Source organism: Athene cunicularia, assembly GCF_003259725.1.
Source record: "Athene cunicularia isolate RWA chromosome Z unlocalized genomic scaffold, athCun1 chrZ_part2, whole genome shotgun sequence".
NCBI classification, from domain to species: domain Eukaryota; kingdom Metazoa; phylum Chordata; class Aves; order Strigiformes; family Strigidae; genus Athene; species Athene cunicularia.
Window position 1 is genome coordinate 19,987,315 of NW_020799143.1, and position 12,504 is coordinate 19,999,818.

At 37.6% G+C, this 12,504-nt stretch overlaps 1 protein-coding gene across 2 annotated transcripts in view; it reads left to right on the forward strand.

The window, feature by feature from the left end:
• Window positions 1-12,504, forward strand: part of PCSK5 (proprotein convertase subtilisin/kexin type 5) — a 245,810-nt gene that overhangs the window by 205,903 nt on the left and 27,403 nt on the right. For both annotated transcript variants that reach the window (XM_026866351.1, XM_026866352.1), the window contains 2 exons: window positions 11,382-11,424; window positions 12,274-12,416. In XM_026866351.1, the coding sequence (XP_026722152.1) occupies window positions 11,382-11,424; window positions 12,274-12,416 (186 nt within the window). The remainder of the gene's footprint in view (window positions 1-11,381; window positions 11,425-12,273; window positions 12,417-12,504) is intronic.

Consider the following 12,504-nt stretch of genomic DNA (forward strand, 5'->3'; position numbering starts at 1 on the left):
TCAAGTCCTGGAATATATAATAGTAAAATTGCTTTAGAGACCACTGATCCCAAAAGGATCTAAGGCTTTGTGTACACAGTGTCAAAACAATGGCTATGCACAGCAGTGTTCAACTCCCTACCTTCTTCTGCCCAGATGCTCTCTAATGCATATGGCTGCATGCTGCCATACTAGCCCAACTGGCATGATCAAGTGCATGGCATTGCATGAGATCTGAAAGGCAGATGCGTGCACAAGCATTGAAATCTGAAGTGAGAGCCAAAGACAAGTCTTACGGGCAACTTCAATAGGTATGTTTAATCCTAAATTCTTACAAGCTTCAAATATATTCCTAATGCTGTGCAAACTAACACGAACACAAAATTGGAGAGACAAAGTGTCTAAGAAAGTGTGCTGAATAAATTTCAAGTCCACACTTCCAATATTATTTTTATCACTTTAGTACTTTAGGTCTGATAATCCAGTTTTGGACACTGGGACTACTTTATAGAGCAGCAATGAGCCATTGTTCCTCTCATTCAGACAGATCCATGAGAACTGCAAGATCTTCATCACCTCTGACCATCAGACCGTGATTATGTTTTAATGACTTGTCTTCTGATGGGCACCAAAAACCACCATGAAGCCTACAAAATTAAACCCAGTTTCCACAACAAAGGCAGCTTTTGAAAGAAAAGTTCTGCTGAAGCAATCTCATTAAGAAAGGGGATTTTCTTTGTGCCATTGCAGCATATGCATTTCACCTCTCAATGTAAATTCATTTACAGATTTAGATCACACTAGAATACCACTCATATTTTCTGCAGACTCTTAAAACTGCAATGAATTTTAGGAACTTTCTTCAGAGACAAGCTTCTTCAGAAAGCAGTTGGCAATAAAACAAGACTTGGGACAAGAGGAAAAAAAGTAAGATAAAAGGGCATAATTTGAGCCACTTACTGTGAATATTTTGTTTCTCTCTAAGAGAAATTTGGGACCGGATTGGTTATACTCAAGGGCGCTGAAAGAGTTGGCAGATGTGCTCGGCAAGCCGCTTTCCATGATTTACCTGAAGTCATGGCTGACTGGGGAGGTCCCATTAGACTGGAGGGTGGCAAATGTGACACCCATCTACAAGAGAGGCAGAAAGGAGGATCCAGGGAACTATAGACCTGTCAGTCTGACCTCGGTGCCAGGGAAGGCCATGGAGCAGGTCATCTCGAGTGCCATTAAAAGTCATATAATGGACAGCCAGGGGATCAGGCCCAGTCAGCATGGGGGTATGGAAGGCAGGTCCTGCCTGACAAACCTGATCTGTTTCTATGACAAGATGACTTGCTTATTGGATGAGGGAAAAGCTGTTTTCGAAAAGCATTTGACACAGTTCCCTTTTGTGGGAGGGTATCAGATCTGTACAACTCTATAAGAGTTATATCCAGCAAAGCCATTTATTTTTCTAATAGTACATACTTACGCTCTCACCAAAGCTCTTACTTCATAACTAGCAAATCAGCAATTAGACAGCTATCAATCCTTTCTCCTATCAGCATAAGACCACTCTAACACACGCTGTGCGGACCAATCACCTCCTTGTGCACGCGCTGCTCACATGGTAGTAACTTCTCACAGTTCAGTGCTTTCCACAGTTTAGTGTTGCAGCTGTCCATTGTTTTCCGTGCCACCTTGGCACAAATCAGCAGTTTCTTATTTTTCTCCCAAGGCCTGTTTCTCATCAAAGCCTAGCTGCTATTCAGAGGCTATGCAAGGCCCACAGGTCCCCATAGGATTCTCATAGAAATACTGGCTGCCCATGGCCTGGATGAGCACACGGTCTGCTGGGTCAAGCACTGGCTGGATGGACAGTCCCAGAGAGTGATGGTCAGTGGAGATAAATCCAGCTGGTGGCCGGTCACAAGGGGTGTTCCTCAGGGCTTGGTGTTGGGACCATTTCTGTTCAACATCTTTATTGACGGTCTTGATAAGGACATAGAGTGTATCGTCAGTGAGTTCGCAGATGACACCAAGTTAAGCGGGAGTGTCGATCTGCATGAGGATAAGGAGGCTCTACAGAGAGACTTGGATAGATTGGATATGTGGGCCAATGTTAACAGGATGAGCTTCAACAAGGCCAAGTGCCAGGTCCTGCACTTGGGCCACAACCACCCCCTGCATGGCTACAGGCTTGGGGAGGTGTGGCTGGAGCTGTCTGGGAGAGAAGGATCTGGGGGTTCTCATTGACAAGCAGCTGAACACAAGCCAGCAGTGTGCCCGGGTGGCCAAGAAAGCCAATGGCATCCTGGCTTGTGTCAGAAATAGTGTGACCAGCAGAAGCAGGGAGGTGACAGTCCCCCTGTGCTCTGCACTGGTGAGGCCACACCTGGAGTGTTGTGTCCAGTTTTGGGCACCTCAATACGAGAGAGATCTCGAGGTGCTGGAGCGAGTGCAGAGGAGGGCAACGAAGCTGGTGAAGGGCCTGTAGAATAAATCCTGTGAGGAGTGATTGAAGGAGCTGTTTGAGGAGGAGAAGGCTGAGGGGAGACCTCATCACTCTCTACAACTCCCTGAAAGGACATTGTAGGGAGGTTGGTGCTGGTCTCTTCTCACAGGTGATTAGTGACAGAACAAAGGGGAATGGCTTTAAACTGCAACAGGGGAGGTTCAGACTGGACATTAGGAAAAAATCTTTCACAGAAAGAGTGGTCAGACAGTGGAATAGGCTGCCCAGGGAGGTGGTGGAGTCACCATCCCTGGATGTGTTTAAGGGCCATTTAGATGAGGTTTTGGAGTATATGGTGTAGGGGAGAACTTTGCAAAGTCAGCCTGATGGTTGGACTTGATGATCCCAGAGGTCTTTTCCAACCTGAATGATTCTGTGATTCTGTGAATTTCAGACAAGAATGTAACAATCTTGACTCTTATTTGATATGTCTAAAATACAAAACATAAACCAAAGTGTTTTCTCAAACACTTTCAACTCTCACTGTCTTTCTAATAATACAACTTTCATTTGCCCTTTTGCATCTGCATAATGAACAGATGCAGAATATTGGTACTTATGGAGGCGATAAGACAATCTTCACTGATATGCAAATATCTACTGATTTGCATACATATACTTCACAAGCAGAAACTAACACACCATTAACAAGTAATGCTAAATATGGCCGCATAGTTCATTGGGGAGCTAAATATTTGTGACACATGCAGCTCAAGTGGGTCATCAATAACTTCATAGGAATCAACAGGATATGTCTTCCTCTCAGAAGGAATTGTGAAAGTCAGGCATTCTCCCAATTTGTTTGCCTTCCTGACAATGTCCTCCAGTGGAGCCACACATTTCTGATCCAATTTCTACTCACCTACTTGCTGATTCCCTTTCACTCACCTCACCCAACCTGCAAAAGTATGACATGAATATTTTTCACAGATTCCCAGAGATTACCTCATCTCCATGTAGCAAAATACCATGTATATTGCCTTTTGACCCATCCGGGTTTCTGAAGAGAGCAGCACAATGTGGCTTCTCCAACCTTTGCCCCGGGACTATTTTCAAAGTTAGCCACTGAGAATAAAGTGTTCTTCAGTGTGAGTGTGCAGAGTGAAGAATGTTAGAATAGCCATCACACTTTTCTCTTTCCAAGATACCTTACAAAAGAGACAAACACTGAGAAACCCTAAGGACTACTGATCCTGAGAATAAAAGCCTACAATATAGGCATTTAGGCCCAAGTGTGACTCTCTGTTTCACCAAAGTAAAGCCTGAACAACATTCAAAGGTCATCCAGAACCTAACTATTTAGTTTGGTCTGGGTTACAAAAGGCAGAATGTGAGACTAAATAAAATGCAAAAGCTTCAAGAGATCCATTATACAGAGTGAGATAGGGGGAAAATACAGTCTATAAGGCAGTGAAAACGAGAGAAAAGGTATTTGGAGAAGATTTAAGGAACCCGTGAGATAGATAAAAAGGGCAGCACTATGAACAGACTCAAGCTCCCTGGTACAGATTGCAGTTCTGGCAGTTCTGCTCATGATTAATGAGTGAAAAGTGATTTGGTTCCCATAGCAACCTAAGAAACATAAAGGAAAACTTCATTTCTTCAGAACTTTGCTTATGATGAATAGACCTTGGCTTTCAAAATACCAGAGAAAATTATGATAAAGAAACGTTTTTTATCTTAGAGTAAATCTTCCTCAAGAGATTAATATTGCAGAATGGGGTTTAGATTTGCAGATGAAAGGACTTGTTTCCACAGGCCTCTGGAGTGAGAGTATGCAATCTGTGCAAAAAGAACGCTCAACAAGATTTGGAACTGTTCTCTGATTTTCAGTACTAACATTTCAGTGTAGGCAGAACATTACATTAGAGGATGTTGTCTTTTCTAGAGTATAGGTAAAAGATAATTTCCTTGCACACTGAATATACAAGATGCATGTATTAAAGAAAACATTCTGTCTTTGAAATTTTTCTTTCTCTGAGAAAGAAAATTACTTCCTGAACAAAATCAAGTCTTGGGGCAAGTCACTGGAAAAATTTAAGATATGAGATTGAAACATGAGTTCTCCAAACACAGAATACTCCAGATTTTAGTTTAGAGTTCTCCATAAAAATAAAAGCACAGAAGAAAAATGCCAAAGATCAGGCTGAAAGTTCATCTAGCTTAGTAGCCACTGACCAAACAGTGAAGGTACTCCTAAAATTACAAAGATGAACGAAGTATATATTGCTACTCCTTCAGCAATTTGCAGATCAGGAGCTTCAAAACAGTAAAGAAATGTTAGCTGCTGAATCATTCTGTTGGAATTACTGAAAAACAAATATGTTAAAACAAACATAATCTAAACCAGCTGCAGACCAGACCCTCTTTACAGGGAAGTTTGCTGCCTCCCTGGGGCCCAGATCAGGGATATCACCAGAAAACTGATAAGGTTAGTACAGCCTTCGAATTATTACCTGCTCCCGATCTTTCACATGGGTACCAGTGATGTTTCAACAAGTCCAAGGTCAATCAAAAGAGATTTTGGAACCCTGGGAAGAATGCTGAAGGATTCAGGAGCACAGGTAGTGTTTTCTCAGTCCTCCCAGTAATGGGGAGATACACTAGAAGAAACAGGTGAGCCCAGGATATTAACACCTGGTTCCAAGACTGGTGCCTCCACCAGAACTTTTCTTTTTTATAAACACCAACAAATGCCATATTCTGTACCTAGGACACAGTAATGATGGTCACAAGTATAAACTGGGAGAGAAGGGGCTGAAATGCAGCCCTGCAGAAAGGGATCTGGGGGTGCTGAATGACTTGAAGCTCAACATGAGCCAGTAGTGTGCCCTGGCAGCCAAGAGGGCAAACTGCATCCTGGGCTGCATCAAACACAGTTTAAGTAGCTGGTCAAAAGAGCTGATTATCCTGCTGTACCTAGCACTGGTGTGGCCTCACTTCAAATACTGTGTGCAGTTCTGGACCCCACAATTTAGGAAGAATGTGAAGGTCTACATCCAGAAGAGAGCAATAAAGCTGATGACAGGGCTGGAAGGAATGTCCTGTGGGGAGTGGCTGATACCTCTGGACTTGTCTAGTTTGGAGAAAAGGAGTTTGAGAGGCAACCTCATTTCTCTCTACAGCTTCCTGAGGAGAGGAGGTGGAGAGGGAGGTGCTGGTCTCTTCTCCTTTGGCATGGCCCAGGGCTATGCCAGGGGATGTTTATACTTGACATTAGGAAGTTTTTCTTTACCAAGAGGGTGGTCAAACACTTTAACAAGCTCCTTAGAAAGGTGGCTGATGCCCCATGCCTGTCAGTGTTTAAGAGACATGAGCCAATTCCCTCAATAATAGGCTTTAACTTTTGGTCAGTCCTGAAGTGGTCAGGCAGTTGGACTAGATGATCATTGTGTGTCTTTTCCAAATGAAACTATTCTATTCTATCAAGCAACTCTACCTCAGTATGTACTTGTTTCAATTCTTTGGGTCTATGCCAGCCTAAAGATCCGGGTCTTATTCTTTCAAATAAGGAATTGTATTATGGAACCATTCATTGACTGTAACAGTGTAAATCTTGGATTCTCCCCATATAGAGGAGATGTTTCCCATATGGGTCCTGCCTGCATAAATACATTTTGTTAATGGAGGACCAATAAAATCCAGCTGTGGTAAAAGCTGCATTGATGTCTGTGGTGTAAACTTAGGACCTCTGGCCTGCAGTCTGCATTCTTGCTTGTAGGAGAGCTCTTTTTGGGTAATACTACTCACCCAGAGGAACTACCTGTGTAGTAAGAAACTATTCAAACACAAGGGACCGTCTCAGAATAATAATCGTGTGTTCAGAAAATGCAGAAAGTTCAGTTTTAGTAATGTGCAGCTTTCATGATTCCTGAAATCATCACACTGAGATTTTGATAGGTGGAAACAATGGCCAGTAGAGTAAGAACAAAAGATAACATCTGAGTGATAGAATAAATTCTAAGACAAATAAACTGAATGTCCTTTCTTAATTGTTATAGTACTGCTGATGTCCTGATTTAATTTCTGTTGAAGTACCCTTAACTTTATTTTATTAGGAGTACATGAACACTAGTTCTTCTTTGTAGCCCTATAAGGAATAACTTCTCTGATTGATATCACATTTTGGATCTTCATGTGTGGTGTAGATCTCACTTACAGTACTGGTCAACTATGTCTGGTGAGACACTAGAGGATTCTGACCCAGTATTTATTTTTTAGGTCAGTGTTTCAAATTTTCTGTTCCTTAAAGCTTCCTGATATTATCACTTTCCCACAGTGAAATCTCTCCCAAAATTTTGTGCTTTTATCAACACACATACAAGTATTTATCAACATTTCACCTCAGTCATACAAACTATGGAACTATTTCAGGTAATGCATACTGTAATGCTAATCTTTGGTTTCATTTCACTTTATCTTCACTTCATTTCTACTTCTAACTCCAACATATTGAAATCCTTATTTGAACAGGAAAATATGCCTTCTTCCCTTTATTTTATCAAGTGACATAATTCCTTTTTTAGAGTAAGGTAATTGAGATTAGAGCTGTATGATTATTTCAGTTAACCAGTTTTACAGCAAGAATAACACTCAGAACATTTTTTTTTAATTTTTCTGTTTTCATCTTAATTAAAGGTAGCTGTAGTTTTAAAAAATTACAAGAAAGTAAATAGATGTAAACTTAGTAAAAGTATAATTTTGGAAGAGATGAAGTCTATTCAAAGTCTTTTTTTCTTTTATGCCTTAATAATACATATATTTCTAAATCATTAAATCTTGGCTGAACCAAAGTTATAGTTTTTGGCCAAAGCAAATACTGATGCTGTATTTCCCCATATAAATCTAATTGACAACAGAATCCAGCTTTTTCTTTGGTTAAAATTCACAATCTTTTCTTTCTCCCACTTCCTGGTAATATGACTTGTCAAAATAAATTATAATGTCAGGAAAGAACATTAAAAAAAAAGAGTGGTGAAAAAACAACAAAAAAGTCACAGACAGACTTTTCACACAAACTGGAAGATCCAAACTAAAGTCTGTGATTCCACAAGAGAAATCTTAATTTTTCAGGCTTACAGAAAGCTGAGATTTCAGTTGGGCCCATGTCTTGTCAAATATCTTATAATGTTTGGATTGTACATTTCAGTTATTTTAATTGACATGCCATAAAAACTAAAGAAAAATGGTCTAAGGTAGTTAAAATATATAATTACTCTTGTTGGTGATATATTACAATTTATAGTATGTTTTTTAGATTACAGTAAATTATCATTCAGGGGAATGTAAAAGACAAATAAAACCGAGCAGTAACTGTTGAAATTAAACAATTACTGCAGGCTGGCCCTTAAAGGAAAACTGCAATGCAGTATAAAATCATTTCAAGTCATTACATTTAATTAAACTGGAAAAGTAAACCAGATATTAAGTCCCAGCTGCTGAATGCAAAAAAAAGTTGAGTGTATTCAGCATATTCTAGGCTCATGGCTGAGCCAATAAATAGTTTAAGAAATTTAATTTTTTTTAAAGTTCATAAACAAAACGGGAAACTTAAATAAAAGTATAGTGTAAATACAGATCCTGTAAAATGTACCCTTGCACGTCACTTCAACTCCCAGCTTTATTGTATACAGTAGATAAAGTCAAGCATGCATACAAGTCATTGCAAGGTCTGGGTTTAATTAGATGGGATACTTTGAGTAAATGTAACTCAAAAGTACAGTGGGTTAGCCATGTAAACTCTCCAGAATTAGTATCTGTCTAAATACCATGAACATTCAAATATAATGAAAGAGTGACAAGGGTTTCCAAAAAGCTCTGGAACTCACTTTTTATTGAATATTATGTATTAAATATTTCATTAAGCCTCTATAGTAATAATACAAAAAAATTACTTACAATGTTCCTCTACCTATTTGAACAAAAATACTCCTCCAGTACAACAATGTTATGCTTGTAATGCTAATGCCCATACTTCCCTCCTGGAATAGAGAAAAACACTAATTCATCTCAATTCAGAGAGTTCCAAGAGAATGCATGAATGTTTGGCCTTTGACCAATATTTAATCTTTGCATGTACCTTTCCTGTATTATAACATAGCTGTACTCCAAATGTTTTGTACTTGAGAAGGGTGGGAGGTGCAGGAGGGAAGAAGAGTATCAGTTTATAACAGACAAGGAAAGAAACCAAAAACTTTTCCTATGAACTCTAGATGATTTTTACTTATCTAAGAAAACTGCAGTAAAACCAGAAAGTCAAACAGGACTTTTTTTGTGTCTGAGGCCTTACATTTTAAAACTGATTGAAAATCCTGTTTCCAATGCTATCAAGATCACTTTGTTTCTTCTTCAAAAAATTTGCATAAGCTCAACACAGTGGAAATCAATGCAAATGGAAACTACAAAATAACGATAAAATATTAGCAGTCTTCATGACAAGAAGTCTATAAAAGCATGACATATCAACTAACCTACTTTGCACCACAGAGATATCATTACTTTATGAGAAGGTGAAGATCTCAGTGAATATAGGATGTTGGTGTTACTGCTCGTCCAAGAACCGATTGTGGCAGATTTTAAAGGAGTCACTTCTGAAGAACTACACATATATATTCATAAAATTCCCAAGGCTTAGTTCATTCTTAAAATTAATTTCCAAAATTTTGGAAACATAGCATGTGTTAAATATCAAATTCACTACTGCAGAAATAGTCGTGTATTTCATTTTCTCTCTGCCTGCTATCAGACAGTTGCCCTCTTTGCATTCCTTTCTAAACTACATTGCTCAACTGTTTAAATTCAGAAACTATCACTAAGTATAGAAGGTGATAGAGCTTTTATTTAGTGGGTATACCTTTAGGACAAAGAACAATGGTTCAGTAATGCCTGATAAATAACATAGTACAATAGATAAATTGGCAAATTAATTTAGGCCACACTAGCCTTAATGTTTTAATTTTGCAAAATTGTTAAGAAATTCTCCCCCCTGCCTCCAAAGCCTTAGTTTTGAATACTGAATTCATTCCCAAGTGAAATACAGTAAGCCAGCTATTCCTATTAAATTTGTGAGCTTCTAATAAGGTATTTAGTATTACCACTTCTGTCTAAACTTTGTGTAAGCATCAGAATGCAAGTGCTATTTGTGATAATTTTTTTTTCTCTCTCCACAAGATGAATTCCAATTCACAATCTAAGCAAACTATTTTTACGCATTTGTTTCTAGATAATTTCTCTTAGATCCTAAACCAACTCAAAACACATGGTCTTTACTTAATGGTCACTTACTTTAATACTTAATTTTTCTATTCTCTTTCCAGAGGACGATCAGACATTATATCTTTGCTTTCAATTACTGCTGAGATCTGTCTCAAACTGAGTTATACAGACAGTCATCCATACAGGCAAAACTGAGAGGGCAGTTAAGAAAGAAAAATGCATCAAAACCTCCCACAGGCAAGAGAGGAAAGAGCCCTTTCTTTATAAAAGGCAGAAAGTACATGGAGAGTTAGTTACTAAGCCTGAAAGCAACCCCAGCAATTTTAATAATGTCTCTTTGATGCTTACTGTTTTCTTCCCATCAACATAATGTAAGGACTGTATGTGCAAGTACTGTAATAATTTTCAAAAGGTATAAATACACTTATTTATCATCATACCAACCTGGCTCATAACAATGTTCTATAAACACTGCAAGGAAAAAAAACCTGCACAAATTAATTGGGGGAAGAAATAACTCAGGAAGTGTCCTTATTCAGAAGCAATATTAGTATTTCAGAAATTATTCAAAAAGAAGACATGGACAACCCAAAAGTCTTTTATCTAGTAGTAAAGGAAGACTTAATAGAAAATATTTTCATATTTTAAGAACATTTCCTGTCTTAACAAAATCTAATGCAAAGAACACTAGATCAGGTGCTCTAAACAGTAAAGAGAATATTTTCACAGATCTGCAACATTTCTGGGCAAAACTTTACACCTCATAAATAAATTGCTAGAACACTTACAAAACCAAGTGCATGTTGCCTAGCAAGTTTTCATGTGTAAAGTGTGATTTATTGGACACACAGTTCAAACAGACTCAGTGAAAATTCTGCCGTATGAGTACTATTAATATCAAAAATAATTTATAGGCATTTCATAGTAGAACAGTTTATAAATACATTCACCCAGCTTGTTTCCCTCCATTCTGCTCCCTTCAGGATATTTGAGTAACGTAAAAGAAATAGCTAATAGAAGATAGCGGATGTTGTACAAAATATTCTTCACTTCCTGTGAGCATAAAGCCATATTTATCACTGGAACAGTTTTAAGAAGTTGTACAACAATGTTTCTGTTCATTCAACAAAAATTTTTAATGCAAAAATTAATTTTCTGATGAGAAAGTTCACCCAAAATCCTTCCTCCCACCCACTCCATATAGAAAGGTATTTGTCTAGCTCAGGATTTTTATGATTAAATTCATTACTTACATGTTTTTGAAAAGTTTATTTAGAGGGACCAAATGCTTTTAACTTATCTCTGCAACAAATAAAGAAATAGAATGAAACTATAGATTTGGATAACTTAGAGTCTCCTTTTAAGAGTTCATTTTGCCCAATGTGAGCTCCAGGGAATGTTTTGATTTTCAAAGCAGCATTTCCTAAGCACTCAGCACCTTCTAGGTACCTTACATTGACAACTCAAAAGTCACATATTACTGCAGAAATACAGGCCAGAACCTGAGTGTGGAAGAGTTTGTCTCCAAAAAATGTAAGCAGAGATTCAGAGATAATAATGTTCTAGTTACAGTAGAAGTAATTTTAATGTAATGTAATATTTAATTAACATTAAAATGGTGTAAAAATTCTTTGTTACATTCTGGTTTTAACTCAATATTATTTACATAATTTCACATTTTTAATTTCAGATGACCCACGAATCTGTATAACATGCATTCCGAACTATTACATGTAAGTATAGCTGTATAGCTCTTCATGCCTATATATTTTTCTAAAGCAGAAATGTGTGCTTCACAACATAGATCTAACTGTGCTGGGTATGTTATCCCATTGCTTTTAAGTATCATCTATCTGAGAACAGTAACTTCGGAAAAAGGCTCAGGAAATGCTGAAGAACTAGCCAATTTCTCACTATAAAGGCCTTTTTAAATTTACAGACTGATGCAAACTTTGCATATGTGAAGAGACAAATATGGAACAGAAAGGATCTAAAAGTTAAACAGTGCCTCTGGATTTGGAACTAGTATGTTCTTAGTATATAGTGTCCAGTTCTGGTGTTTGCAGTTCAGCAGGCACATTTAAAAATGTAAGGAGGTTAAGCAAAGGAAAAAAAGCATAGATTAACTGAAAGTTAAGAAAGGAAAAGAACTCTACCGCTTTTCAAAGAGACAGTTAAGACATCTCTAAAAATTACCATGACAAAATAAATTGTTGACAAAAAGGCGAATCAATCTAGCTATAAAAAATTTCATTGAATTATATATTTTTACAAGTGGTTAGCTCTTTACAGCCACAATATAATAATTTCTAATTAAACATGAATTTGTTCTTGTGCCTACATTTAAAAAAGAAAATCAAATTAGTTATATTTAAGAACCCTGAGATTAGAAAACTTGTTAATATTTTCCACTTGAATAAGTGACATAACCACAAATATATTTAGATACTTCATTAGAGGAATAATTTCTGTTCATTAGGATAAGAATAAAGCTTTACCATTAGCACATCCAGAAACACACAGAAAATAAACTCAATTAACTCAGAAGAATCTTACAGATGATGTTCTGCTTTATCTTACAGGTATGAACAGCATTGCTATAAATACTGCCCAGAAAATACCTACAGAGATGAAAGTTCTCTGCAGTGTAGAGAGTGTCCTAGCAATTGTGATAGCTGTGACAATGACAAGTGTGACTCATGTAAGGAAGGCTTTTATCTCTCAGGTAAGTAAAGTACTAAGCATGGCATACATGCAAAAATATTGTAGACTATTTCTTTAGAGAAAGAGCCTGGACCCAGCTTCTCAAAATT